A 21,345-nucleotide genomic window follows, 5' to 3' on the forward strand; every position below is an offset into this window, starting at 1 on the left:
GAGGTCCGTGGGTGTTTACTGTTAGGATAGACTGAGCCTTGGAAGACTACGTGATGTATATCTTAGTTTTAAGCAGAACATTATACAGAGGGAGCTCCTTTAATATCCCGCTTTAATGCAGTTAGTCATGATCAGTTCTTGCCACGCTTTCAATTATTTTCAGCATCTGGCCAGCAAAACGTGGGCGAGTCAGATCCTTGGCCGGTGTACGGTGGTATAAACCCATTTAACCCCACTGACTTAGCAGAATGGTTCTGAGACTTTGGGGCCAGCTCCTGCCAACGCTCCCGCAGGTGGCCAAGCGACTCGGCACACGAAGTCCTTACAGCTGCAGGGCTGAGCGGGGCAGATGGGGCCCAAAGGCGCGGCCGGAGCTGCTGGGTGCCCGCTGCACGGGCAGTACGGCGGGGCGCGCTCCCCGCCTGGGCCGGGCCGGAGCCCTGCCTGCCTGCGGCCCGCAGCTCCCCCGCTTCCCTCGGGCTGCGGCTCCGCACCGCTCCGGCGGGGGAAGCCTCTGCCAAGGTGCCGGCTCCCGCGGGGCGCGGCCAGCGCCGCCCTCCCGGGACGGCACCGGCTTCCCCGCCGCCCCGCACACAATAGCGGCCGGGGCAGCCCCGCGCCGCCGCCGGCGGGAGCGCGGTGAGGGGCGGGGGCGGGGCGGAGGCGGTGCCGGCGGCGGGGGGCGGGCGCCGGGGCGCTTCCTGCCCGCCTGGCGCAGCGCCGTCCCCGCAGAGCGCGGCGGAAGGAGCGGAGCTGCGCGGCCCGGCCCGGCCCGGCCCTGCCCTGCCCTGCCCTGGTGTGCGCGCCGGTGGGAGCCTGCTGCCGCGGGGAGCCTGTGCCGGGGCACGCTGCCGCCCCAGCCCCGCGTCCGGCCCTGCGGCTCCTCCGTGCTCGCCTCGCCCCGCTGCGCACAGGTAACCGCGGAGAAGGAGGCGCGGAGCGGCGCGGAGCGGCGCAGCCCAGCCCAGCCCAGCTTAGCCTCCCCCGGCCGCGATGCTGCGGGCCGCCCTTCCCTGCCGGGGCCGCGGGCGCTGCGAGCGCCCCGGGCGGCGCTGCCACTGACAGCGGAGCCTGCGCCGGGCCACCTCCAGCGGGACGCAGGCTTTCCCTTCTTTTTGTTTATTCTGCCATTCCTGAGATACCGCTATCCTCCTTCCAAGGACTGCGGGCAGGTCCTGCCTGACTGTGCTGGATTTTTACCCATCTATCTTGATTGCCTGTCTGAAAGTATATTTATTTTTAATAAAAGAAAGAGTGGAGCCACAAATCCGGTTGCTACCCCGTTCCCCTTTCTGTGGAGTCCAGTTTATTTCTGCAGTTAAAAAAGTTTACTTCCCCCCCCTCCAGTTTTATTGACACTGAGGATGAAGAAGGATTTGCAAGTGAAAGCGCCTTGAAATACAACATCTTTTAGAGAGAGCTTTGCAGTTCGCCTGTTGAGTTTCGAATTCCACCCTTTGCCCCTGCTGAATCCACTGTTCTGCCCTTTACTCTCTGGGGTAAAAAACCAAACAACAACAACAAAAACCCGAGGGGGAAAAAAATACCTTTGGCAGCAGGGAAGCTTTGTGTGGCTGACCCAACGAGCTACAAGTGTCCAGTTTCTGAAAAGAAGAAAACCCTTTTGTCTTCAGCAGATCAGTAGGTAAGAGACGTGCTCATGGCGCAAGGGTCTCGGCATTCATTCTTGCAGCCTGAACCTGGGAGTTAGACTGGCTCTCTTCTCTGTCAGCTTTTGCCCATCATTTCTCTCTCCTCTAAAGATTACTCTTCATCTTGCAGAATTCTTGCAAAAAAAATACACTCATCCACCCATTTCACCACTGGCCGTAAATAGCCAAAATTAATAGTGATGTACTTGTGTGTAATTGGATAAAGTAAAATTCTGTGGAAGTCGCTGAAGTGGGTTTGTGTCAGGCTGTGTTTGAAAGCAGCCGGGTTTCTTGTGGTGCTCTTTTCTTTTGAGAAAATAATCGCAGTCATTGTGCTTGTAATCCACGTGTCAAGATTGTCTTTGCTCGTCATGCTTCACAGCGAGCCATGTATGTGCATTTACGTGTGCACGTGTGCAAACAGGGCTTCCACAATCAGTTGAGATTTCTTGTTTCACACTGGAATTTGTTTTACATTAAGTGCTTTACTGCCGTGTCACAAGGTGTAAAAGTGTTGAACCTGTAATTAACACGCCTTAACAGATTACTGAACATGGCTAGGAACATGCTTGGCACTGTACAGAGTGAGTATGAGGATATGTTTTCTTTGTTTTGAGATTTTTTTTAAAGTAAGACTGAAAGCGCAGCAGGGACATGTGCACATAATAACTGGATGGAGGCCCAGTCTCTGTGCAGGGAAACATATTTTGTAGCATACTCCTTTCTCTAGGGGCCAAGTGCTGAATGTGTGCTGTTTTCCAAGTGATAATACTGCTGTGAATTTCTACTTTTTCTTCTCCCCCAGCCCTGTACCCACATACCTGCTCCCCCACGGCCAGAGTTTCATTGCTACCAGTCTTTTGTGCAAGGGAAGGACCTGTGGAATTTCGTGTGGCTGGTAGTAGGACTCCTCTTTGCAGGGAGGATTATATTGTTCCCTGTGGAAACACACAGCGTCCCCCAGCAGGAGGATCTGGCTGTTTATGTGGTGAAACCAGCCTTGACATCGTGCTCTTCCCCACTGCGTGGGTTTTTCCTGTAGATGATACAGGAACTGCTAAATACTGGCCTGTTGTGGTCCTTGGTCCTCTTTATTTTTTCTCCTCCCACCCCCTTCCTCTCCCCTGAAGGGATTTCTGTGGGGAAAAAAAGTGGAAAAGGTGTCCTGTTCTTCCCTTACAGGGGGATGCAAGTCAACATGCTCTGAGCTGATGGACCCTCGGAGAACTGAGGTGCAACAGCCAGCGGGGCACCTTGCGAGGGGACTGGGGCAGGTGACTGAGCAGGATCCATCTCGGGGGAGAGGACACGGCATAGGTTTTGGCTGCTGTCTCGCTTTTTTCTGCTACCCTTGACTTTTTCTGGGGACTGAGCCTTTCTGCCAAATCAGAGTGGGAGCACGAGAACAATCTTCTTGAGCTTGTCCTACACTTGTGCTGCTCATGTGTGAGTGATGGGCAGCATCACGTCGGTTTTTCAGGGCTGGTATAAAAACATGAACCCTACCATCAAGACCATCACCCTGTTAAATCTTTGGGTCAGACTTTCGCCAGGGTTACCTCAGCGACTGCTCCTCCTAGGAGCAGGGTCGTGAGCTGACGGTGGAAAAATTTGTCCTATAGTTGACGCTGCAGGTTCATCTGGGGCACTTGGTCTCCCTCTCTTTTTCTTCAGGACACTTACTTGCAACATAACCCCTGTCCTTAAAACAGGGAGCCACAAACACAACACAGAATGATTTGTTTCTGCTGTAGCGCTTTCTTGAGGAAAGGGCAGGAGTTCCAGGAGGAGGGAAAGGGGCGCCTGGTCTTCCCCCAAGCTCGTTGTCTTTCTGGTTCTGGAGGTGTTTTGCAGGCAGCCCTGCCTGTGCTGGGCAGGAGGCTGGAAGCCGAAAGGAAGCTGAGCAGCGCGGAGTAGGCAGAATGGGCCATACAGTGGGACATGGGATTGCAGTGGTGCTGGCACCTCGTAATTTTGGTATTGTTTGGCATGACACATTTAAATTGTGATGGTTGGTTAACATACTGATAGCATGGTTCATCATTCTACCTATTTAGGGTGACACATCACGCCAGATTGTGCCATAAACGTGGGAGAATCAAAGTATTGCTCTTTCCTGAAGCATGCTTGAGCGACTTTGGACTAACGCATGCTTTGTAGCACAGAATGCCACGTCTGGGCCACAAGGTTTTCATATGCCTGTAATACAAATGTATAAAAATTCTCTATAGTCTGTAATACAGCTCAAAGGGCAGCTGATGTAGACGTGCTTGAGTGTTAAGGTCAGGAGATCACATTCCATAGGTTACTAGATGAAAGTGCTTGAGGAGGGTATAGCATAAATATTTGAATCATATAGAAGGGATTGGTGCAAATCCTTTTGTCCCTTCTCCAAAGATGTTCTGTAGGCAAAGCACCGTTAGGAGAAAAACACCACCAAACAACAGAAAACTTGCAGCTTCTTTGTGCTAGAGAAAGCGGGACAGGAACATAGTGTATTATTGTTGAACTCCACTAAAATTCTTCTCGTGGGATACACCATCTTCAAGAACAGCTAAGAGAACTAATGTTTTTAAGTGTAAAATGACTCATAATGCATGGGCTCTTGAAGTTGGGTTTAACATTGTATGCAAACATTGCCAGCTGGTGGGGATCTTTCTGGATAAATAAGAACTATATTTGTACAAGAAGGCTTGAATGATGTATTTCAGATGCATCCTGATTAGCATAAGCCATTCACTTTGCAAAAGAATAGCAAGAATCCCAGAAGTGTAGATAATTTAATAGTTCTCTTGTTCTCTTTATCCTGTCTTTCATCAGCAGACTGACCAATCTTTTTGTTTTTTTAGAAATAAGGTTGCATTGCTTTACTGCCACGTTTTCCTAACCGTGACAGTGAAATTGAGAATTTGCAGCCCCCAAGTTCTCAAAACGTAAACGCTTCTCCCTCTTCTATCCCTTCCTTTTGTCTCCCGTCGAGTGTAATGTGATTTTTTTTTTTTGAGGGTGTTGGTGGTGTTGTTGGTGGGTTTTTTGATGGAACAACTTGCACCATTTAACTCTGTATAGCACAATGATGTCTTGGTCCATGGCTAGGGCTCACTGTCACTACAATGAATGAACAGCTGAAGTAAAATTATTTTCTTAACATGGAGCAAAATCTGTGTAGGTTTAGGTTGTTGCCGTATTAATATATATACAGAGATGAGTCTTTAATTCTAGAATTATCAACAGTCCAAGTGTATGTTAATGTGTAAATACTTTTAGCTGTGAATGAATTTATCTGTTCATACCTCTCTTGGGGCAGAACTCTGTTTTGCAGTTCTTGCTTCGTTCATACTGACAGCTTTTAAAGAGCTGCAGAACTGTAACCCGACGGGAAGACAAAGCCCAGTGTAAGAAAGTTCTTACATGTTAAAGACTTTGCATTGAACTAAAACCTGGCTCCGTACACCTGTGAACTACCAGATTCTCCATTCAGTGCAGAATGTGGTGTGTGCTAGGTTCTGTTCTGAATTAAAAAGAAAACTATGACCTTGTTCTTGGCAAAAGGTTCTTGGATTATTAGATGTTCCCACTTTGGGGTGAAGCGTAAATGCTTTCAGAATAAAGTAAGATGCCTGTTTTCCCCCAGCTAACTGTTGTTACACGTTCCCATATTTCAAGGGATTTTCAGACGTTTACTTTTGAAGAAGTCTTCTCAAAGATTTCCTAGTCGAAACAGCCTTATGGATTTTTTTTTTTTTTTTTTCTCCTTGCTGTTGGGGACGATATAGTGGCAGTGGAATGTCCTTGGTTGCCAATGTTTGCTGCTAGGTATCCCCCTTCCATGGAGACCAAATGTTTATAATAGTGTGAGAACAGCCATTCTTGGTGATGGGCAAGGTTGAAGGGTCTCTTTCTCCTTTTCTATCCACTGAAATACAAGAGAGGACTTAGGTCTCTTGGTTCTTCATAGAAGTGTTCCAAATTGCCTATTCCTGGGGTTATAAAGTTTCAGGAAGCACTAGAGGATTTGTCAAAATGCTTTAGTCCATTGTGCTGAATCTGGGCCACAACCGATTTCTGTAAGCTCATTTTCTGCTTTCAGGAATTCTTTGCTTGTCTTACGATCTGATGCGTTGTTAGTTTCTAGATTAGACTTTCATCTACCTCCTGTGCCTGATCTTCTCTGTGCGTGTGCCCCATATATGGCATCATCATATTGTAGGCTTTAAATCATCGTCTTTATGAAAGAACAGGCACATAGCTGCCCTATGAGTCCAGTTTGGTTGCAGGAGCTTCTCAGTTGTTAAACCCTTTTAGACAGGAGAGAGTGTATTCCCAAACAACTCTGGAATGCAGTGCTGGCCGCAGGAGGGATTGCGTACTGCAGCCTCCATGCTACCGCCGTACCTTCAGCTTTTGCAAAAGTATTTGGTTCATGCTTCGACCGGATCTGATGCTGAAATGAACTCTGAAGTCAGCAAATATCCAGATCTTGCACATTACTTGGCTCTCCAGAGTAGCCTTGCAATTGTAATCTTCAAGACAGAAAAAGAAATCTCAACAACTTTGGGGAATAATAATGTAAAGGAACTCCTAGGAGCAATTCCTTTTTAAATATGCAATATAATATTTGTCTTACTTGCCTACTATGCCTGTAAGTGAAAGGAGTTTTTCAGGGTTGATGAAATTTGTGTTTACCTAGACACTTAGGTGTATTTTTTTTTAAGTAAGAATATATTTGAAATTTACCTGTGTATAAATGGCCATTCAGGGCAAACCAGACATTTGATGTAAGCGGGAGATTGGTGAATGAGGAATGAATAGGTGAATGAATAGGAATAGGTGAATAAACAGGAATGGAAAAGAAGACGACATGAACCAAGCAAAAAGCTGAGAACAAAATAAAAAGGCCTGTGGAAACAGAGTTCCCAAAGCCTTAAAATCATGTCTTAGCAGAGTAGTGGTTATGCGAGGTGCTTGGCGTAACTGAAGGACGAACGTGTGTTGGAGACTCCTGTAGCGCCTGGGGATCATGAGTTGTGGTCATCCTTCATGATGGTTGTTCGATGCGTCATGCTTTGTTGTGAGCAGCTCCCGTATTGCTAGGTTGGCACTGGAAGAGGGAGTGCTCGCTCCTGTTTCTAATAGCTGAATCGTCTCATATTTTACTGGCACGCAGTCTGCATTCTTGGTCCTGCAGAAGGGGTTCAGAGATAAATACTGCCATTCATACTTGTTGCTTTTTTACTTTCTCATCCTCTCTCAGAATGACTTGTCTGGCTTGGGTTGTGTCTAATCTTAAAATAACCTTTTATTTTTTTAAATACTAAATATTTGAAAATCTTTGGGAGTTTAGAGAGGGCTTTGGTCATTTTCCGTGATAACTACTGCTGAACTATATAAGGTTCATCAGTATTGGTTAGAGTATAGAACCAAGACTTTGTTTAAACCATAAAAAAGTTCACTGATCTAATAAAATTGGTTTTTAAAGGCTTTGCTATTATTTGTATTAGTAAAGCACTTACAGTGTGTAATTGTAGACCAAGATGTTGTTGAGCAGTTCTCTTACAGGAATGTCTATGAATTAAGCCAATTTAAGTTTTTGTTTAATGAATTAATTAACATTTGTAAGACCTTGTCTAAGAGTTGTATCACAGTAATGTTTGTTTGCTTTAAAATGCTTTGTGTCTCTATGCAGCTTGTTTTTTAAAGAATTACTTAGTTTCTTAGGATTATTTACTGTAAGCCTCGGGGAAAGTAATTCCACATTTCAGTGACTTTGTTCACTTCAGGGTTTGGTGGACTTTTCCTGCTGCTCTAATTTGGGTGGTTCTGTGTCCAGCTGAAACAGATTTTATTGCTTCATACTAGGGCTAGCCAGTCTTATTGTGGGGCTTGGGAAAAACCGGGTGGGAAAACATATCTTCCTAGTTTTCCCATTGTCTTTTTGAAAAGACACAAAGCTGAAACCTCCTCCGTATTTCTGGAGACACAGAACATAAAAGCAGCGTAAGATAGCCTGCGGAGATGCGCAAGGAATCGGTAATCTGTGGTTTACTGAAATCATCACAAATGAATGCTGATATTTCTATTGGGTAAAAAGAAATTTGAAACACTTTTTACTGCAGAATGATAAAGGTTGAAGAGAATGAGAGCAATTATGTAGTCTATTCCACCCTTCCTTTGGGTAAGATCAGGAAACCGCAGAGAGCAGGCAGAAAAGGGTACTCCAAAGTTACATGAAAAAAACCAGCTTTTGCTGTTGCCGAGTTGGGATCAGGTGTGGAACACTTGGATCTTGTTTAAAAGAAGTAATAAAAAAATCTTAGCACCCATGGGGGAAGAGTGGATTTACCACCTGGCGAAAGACCAGTCCATTTCTGATTTGGGGAAGTAGGGATGGCAAGAGAAAATTTGTATGGGAGGCCACTAGCCCCATCCCAAGCTGCTCAGGTGGCGTTTTGGAGGGATGTTTCGATGGAGCAATCTCAAAAGGCTGAAATGGAGATCAGGGCCCAGGATGGTGCTTGTGGGAGGCAGACGGTTCCGAGGGAGCACTGCAGCTATGGTTGCCTTGTGAGACACAGAACAGCAGGTTTTCCAGCCCGAGCGAGGCCCTGGCAGTCACATCCCTTCCCTCTTCCTCAGGCAGTGCAGAGCTCGATGCATGTCCTGCTGCAAGCGCTGCGGGCATTGACTGCAGCTCGGAATGAGAGCTGGGCCAAGGTTAGTTATTTTGGATTCATGCTTAAGGAGCAATGTGTTACCTGTGGTTTCTGCGTGCTCAGTGCAGTTCATTTTAGCACATCTCTGTGCTTAAGTGCATAAGATCGTGGTGTGTTATTAGTTGCTGACACTGCACCATCAAAACACGAACATGCAGATTTCCTTCATTAGGGGAATATTGTGTAACTCCAACTTGTTGTTTCTGCAGCTGCTAGGGATACCTTGCAGAAGCATCTTCTCCAGTTGTAGAAAATACTCAAAGTTCCCTGCCTTCTGCTTGCACAAGTTCTGGGGTGCCTACATCCTCGATCAAAACTGTGTAGGCAGGATCTATGCTTAAAGTATTTGCTGCTCCAGTTATTATGGATGATCTTTCCAGTAGCGATGAAGTTTGTGCTAGCAAGGAAGAAGTTTTGCTGGTATGGTTTACACAAGGTTTCTTAAGTAATATACCTAAAAACAATTATTTCCTAGCATAACTGCATCTGCTTTAGAGTGGTTGCTGGAATAGTTACATTGAAAGAAATCAGTTCCCTGGGTGACATAGTTGTGGCAACAAAAACATACGTGTAGGCCAGGACTTAGCCAATCAACGCTGCGCTAAAACGAACATACCAGTATCTTCCTCCCAGTGTGGTGGTGAGGCTTAATTAATCATTTTACAAGTCATTAAAGGTTTTTACAAGGTGCACATGAAAAACCCAGGTGGTTATGATAAAAGAACAACACCAAAACCACTTTACAACATCGCTGCTTTCTAAAAATTTGGTGGTCTGGATCTTCTGTTGGGTTTTACTTTAAAAAAAAAAAAAGCAGATCCATCTTTTTAACCCATGCTACCCATTGAGATCACAAAATGGGCTTGCTTTGTGGTGTTGGGTTGTCCCAGTACCGCATTAGGTTTGTTCCCTTCCCTGAGCCACAGCATCTCAGAATGAGCATTGCCAGCTCTGTTAGGCTGACTGACAACTGATCAGTTAGCTGTATTTTAGCTGTTTCTTTTTATAAAGGAAAAAAAAAGCAGCCCTTTGAAAAAAGGAGGGCCCATGCCTGCTTGCTTTCCGTATTCTGTGACTAGTCCCGTTAAATTCTGTAAAATTGCTTTGTGAAATAAGAAGAGCTCCTCCATATGGGGGCTTAAAATAGTTCAAATTGTGGTAATGCTAGAAAAAGCCAGAAAATTCCATGCTAAAGTTAGGCCATAGTGATTGTTTTCTTCTCTACACCCTTCTCCACCTGCAGTTTTTATTTGTGTCAGCTTATAATACAAACTATCAGGATGTCACAATTGACATGAGGAAAAACTACCTTAAAGTAGCATGAAACGGATAGATCTGTTTGGGGAGCGTATTTCCATTGTTTTCAGGACTTAAGCTTTTAGGTTTGAATTTGGACTTTATTTTTCATGTAGATGGTGATTCTAATCTTTTTTTAATCTCACCAGCAATTAAAACAGCCTGATCCTATCGGTAGGGACAAATGATGCACTGTCAACGTTTTGCTCCCTTCTGATAATGCACATGAAACTGGTTTGCGTGTTTGAAGATTACATTTTACCCTCACATGGTTTTCATTATCTGAGAGCCCCGAGGAGAGGCCTGGACTAAATCAGTGAAGGAACAGAGAAACCACACAATGCAATGAAAATGGTGCTGAAGCATACTTGGGATAGTTGTGGGACAGGGGCTGCTGACGACAGAGGCAGGGCGCTGCCTGAGTGCTAGCAGCAGCAAGAAGTGGAGCATTCTTAAAAGACAAAACAAAACTTGATGTTGAATTGAAATTGTGGCTTGGGTTTACAACAATTCCCCGGTTCTACAAGGATAATTACTGGAAATCTGTGAAGTTCGAAGCAGACGGATCTTGCTCGGTATGCTCTGGGAGGCAGTCCTCTGATATGAGACCTGATGTGACTAAGCCTGTGTAAGCTTGGTCTGGTTTTATCAAGAAGACATCTAAAAGGTGAGATCTTGGCCTTTATGGAGTTACTAGCAGAGCTTCCGTCGCCTGTGCTGGAATTAGTGTTTCGTTAGATACGCAGAAATTGCAGGACATGCCACTAAAGGGTTGTCTCTCTGCAGATGTGTGAGTAGTGCGTGGTGGTGCTGCGTAACAGTTCAAGTAACTGAATGGTGTGATGTATTCACTTAGAAATATTCCCAATGAAAACAGCTGAATGAATATACCTAGACTGGTTTTGCTATTAGACCAGTATATTCAGAATAAATCCTCCTGCCCCTCTGACTTTTGAAATTTTATGGAGGAACTTGAAATTCCATAGCATTCTTATCAAAATGCTTAAAAGCCATGAAGCACTCCTATTTATACCAGGCTCTGTAAGTGTTTATTCTTCTCTTTTTTTTTTTTTCCTTTGTAATATAAAACCTAAGTTATGTTGGTGAAGATTATAGGTACTTCCCTGTGAAGAAATTGATACTTTATAGTGAGGGAGCAGTAATTCAAAGGTCAAGTAAGGTCTTTTTGGTTTTTTCCTTAGAGGTGTTATTCAGAGGGGGTCTTCCTAGCTTGAAGTCTTGACTTATTTATCTCAAGCCAGACCAAGCGACTTGCTGCTTTTTCTTCAGGCCTGCCAGGCTTTCTTGTGCTGTTCTGTGCCCAAATCTCAGTACCATGAGCGTTTGAGGAGAATACTTAGTGGTTCTTGGCGAGGCAGTCCAGTCCTTGCTGAAGGTGGACTCGGTTTGGCCCGGAGAATCGTTAGAACCGTGATCAATCTTCGTGTGTTCTGGTGGCCTCTCGCTATAGTTGCCTGATGATCTAATATAATGGGTATGCATATTATTTGCACCCCTCCGGGTGACATTGTTCTTGTTTTTAGTTAAAAGAAGGAAGTTTTTCTTGTTTGCCCAGTGACTCTGTCCTTCTGGAATGAAGATGAGTAATGTTGGCCCTGCTCCATGCACCTGCTCAGTGCCACCCTCCAGGATCACCTGAGCCACAGTCAGCAGATCTAGGCAAGCAGGGACGGGATGGTTGAATGAACGCTGGGGAAGTGTTTACGGTTGGAGTCTGAAACCCACTTTTGTTTAGGAGCAGGTGCTAAAATGCTATCACAGCTCTGGGATTCGTTCTGCGCCGCCTTGCAGGTTTGGGTGTTGGCGCCAGACGTTGGGAACCTTTATTCTCAAGGACTATCCTAGCGTGTATTCTCTCCCTTCCTCCTCCTTGGGTAGGGCTGAAATGAAATGAAGAGCATTCAGTGATAACCTGCAGTATTCCTTAAATGATTTTGGACCTCGCCCTTGTGAGTCTGGTGCTCCTAGCCACTTCAAAGCGAGTGTGTGTGAAGAATAGCCGCGTTTCCAGTGGTCTTACAGACACTCATGTTAAGCGAATTTTGCAGGATCTGGCAATCAGCCTGCTGGGTTTTGCGTAGGCCATGTAGCAAAGGCATATTTCTATTAAACAGCGGGTGACTCAGCATGTGAGCTGGTCTCTGCGATTGCCCGGGGACTTCACAGCCAGTCCTTTCTGTGCTCTCTCTGTTTTGTGTTCCCCTCCTCTATTACCATGTGCAGGTACGTCTGAAGATAACTCTGCACCTAAAAAAACAGCCTAAGACTTCATCTAACTGATAGCATCCCATCACCTGCTGCCAACCAGGATAAGCAGTATCACATGCACATCTTTTAAGAAAAACACAGAATTCCTTAGCAAAATTTACTACTTGAGTTTGAAGACTGTCACTGGATCGTTTTGTGTAGGAGTGACACGAAATTTAGCAGTAAAACTGAAAGTGCTTAACTGTACTCCAGCCCTTTTGAGGTGGTGAACCTGTTCCCATCCCACCTGATGCGTAAGCTAATTAGCTTCTTGGCTAAGCAGTAATTCTGGGCAAGTATGTACAGGCTGTCCTCACAGGGACTCTTGCATTCCTCTTAGTTTCACAAGCTAAAGAAAGATGCTTCTCTTCGCTTGTGAGGTTATTATTGCTCCATGCAGGTTAATTGAGCTATAGCGTTATAGCCACTCATCAAACAGTGGTGAGTAGCTCACTTGTCTAAGCTTGTTTATTTTTATAATGCTGAAAAATATTTGCATGCTGTACAGAAATGTGCTGCTTTGGTTCCTTATAGCCTGGCAGTATTATCATTTTAAATTCTGCATTAATCTTCCTTCCTCACGAGGGACTGGCAAGGTTCCTGTGCATAATTACGTCATGTTTGAGACAGAAGCCTCAGCTACTGAGTTTTTACACAATGCCCTGCAAACATGGGTCTTTTCTTCCTTAAATAGTATCTACACTACCTCCCCTTTTATGCCCATTCTTGATCTCAGCAAGGTTACGTGCAACACTGTTTGCAATTCCTGTGTTAGTTCTACCAGTTCTAGACTGATGTTTTGCTCAAGAACATGCAGATATAAAGTTACCATGAATAATTTCAGACTAGAAGTTAGAATAAGGTAGTAAGATGATAGAGCTGTGATGCTCAGGAACGAACTGCGAAATCGGTTCAGCCTGGGAAATCTACCTCACAGTGGTTCCTTGGAACAGAATTTTCCACTTGAAAAGCAAGGTCTTTCAAGGCTTTGTGGTTATGAAGAGTGCACCATCCAATCCATAAGCCAGTACAGTGTTGCAGAGTTGTTGGTAGTCTGAATTCAGCCCTATCCATCGTAATATATTTAGGCTAAACCCCCAAATATGTCCGTTTAAAATGCCTACAGAACCTATTCCAATTTCCTTCCAGCTCTATCATAACAACTTTTCCAGTGCACCTCACTAATTCCCATCTTTGGCACACCGCAAACTGAAATTGCTGGAAGAGCCTAGCAGATAGAATTTGGTGTCCAAATAAATAACACATGGGCTTCGGTACTGATTGCACTGCTCATTTTTGTGTTTCATTACATAAAAAAGTTAACTCACTGGTTCTGCCATGAGTTTCCAGCTCGCTCAGAAAGCAGATTCCAGGAATGCTGCCACCCAAGTTAGTTGCACAAGATTTTCTTTGTTAATTAAAAATAATGGGATAAAACTGGAAAAAATAGGCTTAATGCTAGCAGTTGGTATTTAAAGAAAGTGGATTTGTTGGCCAGAATATCTTCATATTGTATCTCAGTCCACCTTTTGTTTTGGATTTCCAGGCTGATTCCTAGTTTACATCAAAACGAAACTTAGTAGTATTCAGTTCCAGCAAACACTTTCAGTGTGAACTGTGCCCGCCCTTCATCAGATCAGCAGAATAAGCTTGTATTGCTGTGAAGTGAAACTCTGTGTGTGAAATGGTGGCATACAGAATTACTTCCTTGAACCTTTGAAGGAGTTAAACATGCACAGATTGAATTTGTCTGTTGAGAAAATCTTTAAGGCAGAGAAGCAGAATGTCAAGCTGGGTTGTATCTTTGTATTAAAAAAATAAACACGCACACACACACACCCCCTTAGATTTTTCCAGTTGAGACAAAAGAAATCTGGAAATTTGGGTGGAAAGGCAGCATCATATTGCATAATAAAAGCCTTTTAATGCTCTAGTAAAAAGGGTTGCTTAGGGCAACTTTGTTTTTTTAAAAAAAAAAAGAAAAAAAAAAAAAAGAAGAGTCAGTGATGATACTGGTATGAGGGGGACAAGGAATCCTTAACTTCTGTTGTGCAACACTGGGAAAAGAGGCTAGAAATTGCTCTAGTTATCTGCTATCTTAATGCCTGGTTTAAAGGTTCTTTACTGCATATTTGCTGGCAGCTGTTTTCAATATATCCCTCTCGAGCTAAGTCACCAGTTAAGAATTTGACATTAGATGGTTTTTTTCAACCACCATCTTGAAGTACCATACCACACAGCACAGCCTTGTTCCCTAGTTAGATATTGTTCATGTGCCTTGAAACTGCTGTTGACACCTCAAGTATTTAACTTGCAGATCTGAGATAATTTTTGTTGGGTGTGGATGTGTGCCATAATAAGACAGAGACAGAAGTATCCACGTCTGCATTCCTTCACTACATCTGTTTGCTTTATTTTTTTGCAACATTCCAGGAAATTAAGTTAAATTATACATCTCAATTAATATTTTTAATTTCACGAGTTCTGTTTTAATTGCCTGCTCTTAAAGTATAAGCACACCGAATGCACAAGTATGTTCCACTTCTTTTGCCTTTTTCTTTAGGACACCTTCAGTAGCAGATTTAACTGCCTCTTGAGTAACACACCTAAGTACACGTTTTTCTATGTTCTCCTGATTCTCCCCTCAATGGTTAAAGTTTCTTTAGTGCTTTATATTCTGAAAGGGAAAAGTAACGTAATTAAAGAATGTTTGGGGAATTCGACCTGTGCTCTGCAGTGTATTTCTGGCATATACTTTGTCAGTGTCCTTTTCTTCCCCTCACTTTCCCAGTCTGTAAAATAAGGTTAATATTCATATGCTGATCAGTCTCGCAGTCATTTCTGAGGCATAATTTGTTGAAGTTTATAAAGCATTTAACCATATCACCTTTCATCAAAGGATTTCTGCTGATATAGTTTGAAGTATACAGCACCACTGGAAAAGGAGCCATAAGCACAGGGTATCATCATCTGTGCCGCAGCTTTCATTCTTAGCAAGAAATAAAACAATGGAGTTAAAGAATTAGCGGGTTTTAATCACTGTTTCACTTGGAGGCACAGATGGGACAGAGCATTACTTGGCAACGTTTAATCTTGGAGCAGAAATTGTCATGATTAAAGCAGCAGCTGGAGTAGATTGCTAGGGACAGGGGGGTTCATTCATCCTAAAGGGATCAAAATTGTTGGGCTCTGGGAGAAAACAAGAAGCTACAAAAGGAAAATCTGAAATATGGGCCGAGGTTTATTATTTCTAGGGTCTTATCTGCTGATTAAAATGATGTTTTCAATGCTTTCCTCAGAATTATTTTGGAAGCGAGGAGAGTATCAAGTGATCTGGCCTACTGAAGAGGAGACTGAAGCCATCTCTGAGTGGAGATTTTGGACTTGCGGGAGGAAGGCTCTGTGTGTCCCCCCATGTGGCAGAACTGCTTCTCCTGACCAAGGAAGTCAAAGTGAAGGAAATAGGTATGTGCCACTTCAAAGAGGATTCCAGAAGAATCATGTTCCGGGCCAGTTAACAGGGCCTGAATTCCTAGTTTGGTGAGGCAGCCTGGAAAGAGGTGGATTTTAACTTTCCCTTCATTAACGTTGGCAGAAGGGTTCTGTCTGCTTGATGCCCTGAGGCCTTGTGTTACCAGGGTAGACTCCTGCGGTAGGCTGGCCTGGGGAAGAAACTGGGTGGTTGTGGAGACGCCGAACAAAGCAGACGCTTCAGGTCCCCTGACTCCTGCAGTCCTTCCCTGGTTCTGCCACGGAACAAACTGTTGGGAGCAAGTTACCTTTTGCTAAGGGACAACGTTATACAGAAAAAGGGTGTCGATGTGCTAGAATACCAATGCGCGTTCTGCTGTCAGGGCAGAGCCACAGCTTAGCCAACAAGTAAAGCATAGCCTATTCTGAACTGTTCTAGCTCAAAAGTAGCTCTGCTTTTAGTTAAATGTCTCAAAGGTATCATTAATTTTGGATATTTCAACTCATGCAAGGCCAGTGGGTTTGAGTTTCCATGACAAATTCCTGACTCCACTGGAGACCAAGCGAAGTGTAATCACTGTTGGTCACTGACTTAATCTGTGCTTAGGATGTGCTTGACATTGGCTCTTTGTGTTTCTCTCATTGGTACACAGTGTTTTTTCCTGCCGCTCAGAGGTCTTTTTCTGTTCCTTAGATCAGAGAACTCTTTTTCCTCCTCTTGCATTTGCATGCATTCAGCTGACGATATTTAGATGTGCGAGGATTTGGTTGCCTTTGTATAGCAGGAAGTTACAGAGTCCTCGCTTGCACCAGTACGTAGTGTTTTCTGCAGCAGGGAGACTAGGTGCTGATCTCACTCTGGGTATTTCATAACTCTAAAAACCTGCTGGCTAACGAGGTATTCATTAATTGCTTTAAACGATCTAAGCTAAGAGATTTCTTTACTTCCTTTGAACCATGTACTATCTCAATGGGCCTCTTTTTTCTTTTTTTTTTTTTTTTTCCTTAAAACTGACAAGTTGCTGATTTCACCCTTTAATCCTTGTCTGCCTGGAAATACGGGAAGTGTATTTCACTGTTGGTAGCCCTAAATGTAAAGCAAACAGGACTTAGGCATTTTTACCATCATCCTGTGAATTATAGGTCTCCTTTCTGCCTGAAAGCAGCCTTGCTGTCTGAGGTATTCAGCATGCATCCCTACAGCTTGCAGTCGATTGATATTCCTATAAACTTGCAAGTCACCTTTCATCACCTTTCAAGGCTTTGCCCCCTGGCATGCAAGTCCTTCTTAGGTCAAGGGCCTTAATGACCCCCATTGTTATGGGAACCTTTGGTAATCTAACCTGCTTTTTTTCTGTATTTCAAGCCATTGCTCTTAAATGTCTCTTGCTTGATCCACTCAGGCGCTAATAACCGTGTCTCCTTTCCTTAGGTCAAGGGCAGCTTTTACATTCCACCCAAAAGGCACCACAGTTTGAGATGAGGAATTCAGAAGAGCAAGCAGCTACGACAGTTTTACAGCGCCTGCTGCAGGAGCAGCTCAGATACGGAAACCCAAATGACAACCGTAACCTCCTTGCCTTACACCAGCAAGCCACAGGAAATGCCCCCCCTTTCAACAGCACTGGGAGTCCAGCATCTCAGAACGAAGGGCTGAGCTCCCAGGACCACCAGCTTGTGACTCATGCTGCCCGTCAGGAGCCCCAGGGCCAGGAGATACAGGTGGACAACAGCATCATGGAGAAGCAGCTCTCCCCGCGACTTCAGAACAGCGAGGATCTCCCGACCTATGAGGAAGCCAAAGTCCAGTCACAGTATTTCAGGGGCCAGCCGCATGCTAGTGTCGGGGCAGCGTTTTACGTAACAGGGGTCACCAACCAAAAGATGAGGACTGAAGGGCGGCCCACGGTTCAGCGGGTGAGCCCAGGGAAGGTCCACCAGGATGAAGGACTTAAGGACCTCAAGCAAGGGCACGTTCGCTCCTTGAGCGAGAGGCTGATGCAGCTCTCCTTGGCCACTAGCGGTGTCAAGGCCCACGCGCCTGTCACGAGTGCGCCGCTCTCCCCTCTCTCTCCACTTTCTCCTCAGCAGTCCAGCGACCCTTATAAAAATTCTGGCTCCAATGAGTTCTATAAGAACTCAGTGCAGCCCCCTTCCCAGCCCAACATGAAAGGAATGGAGCAGCGGGGTCCTCCTCCAGAGTATCCTTACAAAAATGTGTCCACCCCGTCTATGAACTGCAAACCTCAGGACTCGGGACATTTCTATAGTGATCATCGCATGAGCCAGCAGGGAAGATCTGATGGGCCTATGATGAGGTATCAACATCCCCCTGAGTACGGGTCAGTCAGGTAAGCAAGATCTTAAAACAAACTCCATGACAGCCACGTAAGGGAAGACAGTATAAAACTCAGTCCCTTGCCCTCACTCCTGAGGCAGGTTTTCTTTCAGCAAAGATCTCACCTTTGTTATGTGAGATGACATATTGTGTTCAGCTACAGGCTGCGTCTGGAAGGACTGTAACCTGTAGCTTACCTAGAAAGGCCTGACTCTTAAAAAAAAAAAAAAAAAAACACAAATGAAAAAAAAGCCATGAAACAAAGCAGCTTGATTTTATGGCATGGGGAAGTTTAATGCTGAGGCTCCAGAGCCTTACAAAAGGTTTGCTACAAAAGCCAAAGTTATGGTGTGATTCATTGTGGAAACTTGCAGTTACTTACTGCAAGACTTAAGCTGTTCTTTAATTACATCTGCCCAGACAGAAGATTTTTTTTTTTAGGTTTAAACTGCATCTAAATGCTACATAGGAAAGGAGAAAGTGAATGAAAGCAATAAGGGTGCAGATAACAAAAATCACCCGAGCTTCCTTTAGCGTTTTTCAAGTTTTATTTTCGGTGGACCACAGCGTAGGAGTGGAAAACGGAGTGTGCTTTGTGCCTCATCCCAGACTTGCTTGTTTAGCTTTCGCTAATTTTCCTTGCATCATTTGAAATCTCAGCCTGTTCTGGTTTCCTCTAGATAAGGAGCTAGATTTGGCTTGAGCCAAACACTGATGTCCGAGTGGGTGAAGATGAAGTTTTATTCAGGTGGGCTAAAAATACGACTTGACTTTACCTGTTTCCTTACCGTCTCATCTCTGCCCAAGACCAGGTGGGATTTGGTATCATGATTTTGGCCTCCTTTTGAAGCTAAGAGGGTAATATAAAGGAGCAACAGGAGGGCGTTGCTACATAAGTAAATGGTGAGGTCTCTCTGCGTTTGTGTTTGCACATATTCCGTTGTGTTTTGAGGGGAGCGTGAAGAAGAAACCAGTCTGTATTTGGGAACAGAGTCTGAGCTTTGGGGAATTTGAATCTGCTCAGAACCTTCCTAGTCCTATGGGGAGCTATTTTCAGAGTTTGTCCACCATTGTTTGTGATCTGAAATGACTTCAGCAGCATACAAGCCTGATGAAAAGGCCCTTTGATCTGGCTAAATAAATAATAAAGAGGCCAGGAAAAGGGGAAGTAAAGGGTTTAGGGGGGGTAATGATTGTAGAAGCTCGTTGCAAATGTTTTTGAAAATTCAAAGGCCTCAAATCTCTGTGCACACAGGAAGGGGAAACAGATCCTTAATGGTTATGCTGCATCAGAAATACTCATAATATTATATATAGTGAGTCTGAGACATAGCCTGCTTGCTGTTTAAGGGAGAGGTATTTGAAAACACGCCAACAGTCAGCTCCTCTAGACAGGGTGATTTTTGTCTGTATTGGATGGATCCTGGCTGCTTTGAAAGAACATGGGGGGGGAAGGGGAGGGAGGAGAAAGGTTCAGCTGGCAAGGTTTCCAGTAGGGGAAGCAACTGAAATTTGTCTTCAAAGCATTGGGAATCTAATGAGGTTACTTTTTAACCTAAATAGCTGCACAGAGAAGAGGTTTCCTTTGCAAGCAAATGCTGTAGCAGTAGAACAATTGCAAGACTAATCCATAAATTACAGAGCAGCGTAGCAAAGGAAGGGAGCGAGTCCTCTATTCCCCTCCCTCTCCCACACACTTTAAGAGAAACTGTCATTTAGACAAGAAACCTTCTGTGTTACTAAAGGTGCAGCTGGGTAATGGTGTGAGGATTTTAAAGGCATACAACTTTGGGGAGTGCGTTTGCCTCGCACCAGGCAGTGCTAACGAGCGTCTTTGCAGCCTCGCTGGAGGGATAAAGTATTTTCAGAGACTCCGCTTTTCCTGCGCTGCAGCTCTGTGTTTATCGGGATTAATTTGGGTTGGTAAATGTGTGCATTTTTTGAACTGTGCGTCAAGGAAACAAAGCCCCTTCTTTCTGCCTGTGAAGCCACACCCTTTTCTGCGGGTTTTTCCCCTCATTGTTCGGGGGAATTTGAGGGTGACCTAACGATGCGGTTAAATAAAACTCGTTGAGCAAGATAAACATTGGGGAATTCACAGCATTCTCATGCTTCACCCTCCCCAGTCTGGGAAAGGAATGGGCTGTGTGGTAAGTTTAAACCAGTCTGCAAACAGTTTGCCTCACCTGCTCTTGGGCGGTGTAAGTTTGGGAACACGTATATGTTCGTAATGATGTTGGTTTAATGTAAATACTGGGCATGCCAGAGGCATCTGTGGTGTTATTTGGAAATTTTAAAGAAGGTTCAGAAGAGGGCTGGCTGCATGTGAAGCTCCAAAATCCTGTTCTCTCCCCAATATCTCAGCTGCAGTTTAGCATTGGTGATGAAAACAAACCTTCAGGCCTAAGAGGAGAAGACGGGTGCCCTGGGCTCGGTGTCCTGTGGGCTTGCACGGTCTCCTATGGCAGAACAGCGAGAGACGAGGGAGAAGGGGCTGGTGTTAACGTAGTTTTGGGTGCAGGGGAAGCTGTCTGTCTGATTCAAGCGCCATCCTCTGTTCGGAGCCCAAATGGCTGAGCTCCTGCTGTGGCGATTAATCCCATTGACTTCACAGAAACGTTTTGAGAAGGAGGACTGCAGAATTTGTCCCATAATTAGTAAATCACTTCTGTCCATTGGGTTCCCCTGAGCAGCATCAAAGTGGGCGATAATGAGGTATGACTAGGAAGCAGAACAAAAATGCATTGGTTTGATTTCAGCTGTCTAATCGGCTGCTCCCTCCTGCAGTCAGCATTTCCCAGTTTGTGCAGGAGGGCTATGGAAGAGAGGGGAACTGTAGCTTCTTGGACACGAAACAGGCAGGAGAAGCTGGAAAGGCAGAAAAAATTTTAACGAGCCAGAGACCTTTCCTGATCTCATCATTCTTCTGCCCTCCCCACTTTGTTGCTCTACCCGCCAATCTTCTGCGTGACTTGGTGTTTGCAATCCTGGCAGCCTCAGGACTCCTGATGGCTGGGTTTGCTTGCAGAGCTGCCCTTACTCCATATCTCTGTCTTCATGACTTAAAAGCTAATGTGACCCTTGTAGTTGCAGAACCATAAATCCAGGTTTGTACTTGGCCCGCGTGGTGTGTTTCTGCGATACGTGCCAGGGACTGTAAGGGAAGCAGAGATTCTTGGGTGATACAGACTTCAAAATGAAGTGGCCCTTAAAGTTATGTTTTCAAACTTAAACACTTGTGGGAATTATTGCCCTGAGTTTTTTTTCCTGTGTTTGGGGTTTTCAGGTCTTTCTGACACTGAGGCAAATGAAAGGAGATTGCGTAATTTTGTTTTCCATGTATGTTGAGAGTCTTCCTGCATTTTTGTGTGAAGAGGTTAGTTCAGATATAATTTTGATTACTACTGCAGGGTTACTAGAGGACTCATTCTCTCATGGAGGGAAGCTTCTGTTACCATTCTATCAGCAATTCTGTTAGGTGGCCCCAACAGTGATTTGTACCTTAAAATTTTGCAGTCTGGCTTGAAAAGTCCATTTGGGTTCATTTACCTTTCTGAATCTCTTGGTCCAAAATTGGTTTACCAGAGAAATAAATTCCACAATTCTC

General features: G+C 44.7%; 1 protein-coding gene across 5 annotated transcripts in view; it reads left to right on the forward strand.

Annotated features, from left to right (window-relative positions):
* AMOT (angiomotin) overlaps positions 1-21,345 on the forward strand; it is a 64,286-nt gene that overhangs the window by 11,315 nt on the left and 31,626 nt on the right. For 2 of the 5 annotated variants that reach the window (XM_087748429.1, XM_087748428.1), the window contains 2 exons: positions 15,229-15,394; positions 16,833-17,751. In XM_087748429.1, the coding sequence (XP_087604555.1) occupies positions 16,880-17,751 (872 nt within the window). In that variant the 5' untranslated portion in view covers positions 15,229-15,394; positions 16,833-16,879. Of the gene's footprint in view, positions 1-708; positions 1,646-15,228; positions 15,395-16,832; positions 17,752-21,345 lie in introns of those variants that run through there. The other 3 variants (XM_087748427.1, XM_087748426.1, XM_087748430.1) reach the window with 3 other exon arrangements.

This window comes from Nipponia nippon, unplaced genomic scaffold, assembly GCF_047370975.1.
Source record: "Nipponia nippon isolate SJK-2023a ecotype South Korea unplaced genomic scaffold, ASM4737097v1 scaffold_12, whole genome shotgun sequence".
NCBI lineage: Eukaryota > Metazoa > Chordata > Aves > Pelecaniformes > Threskiornithidae > Nipponia > Nipponia nippon.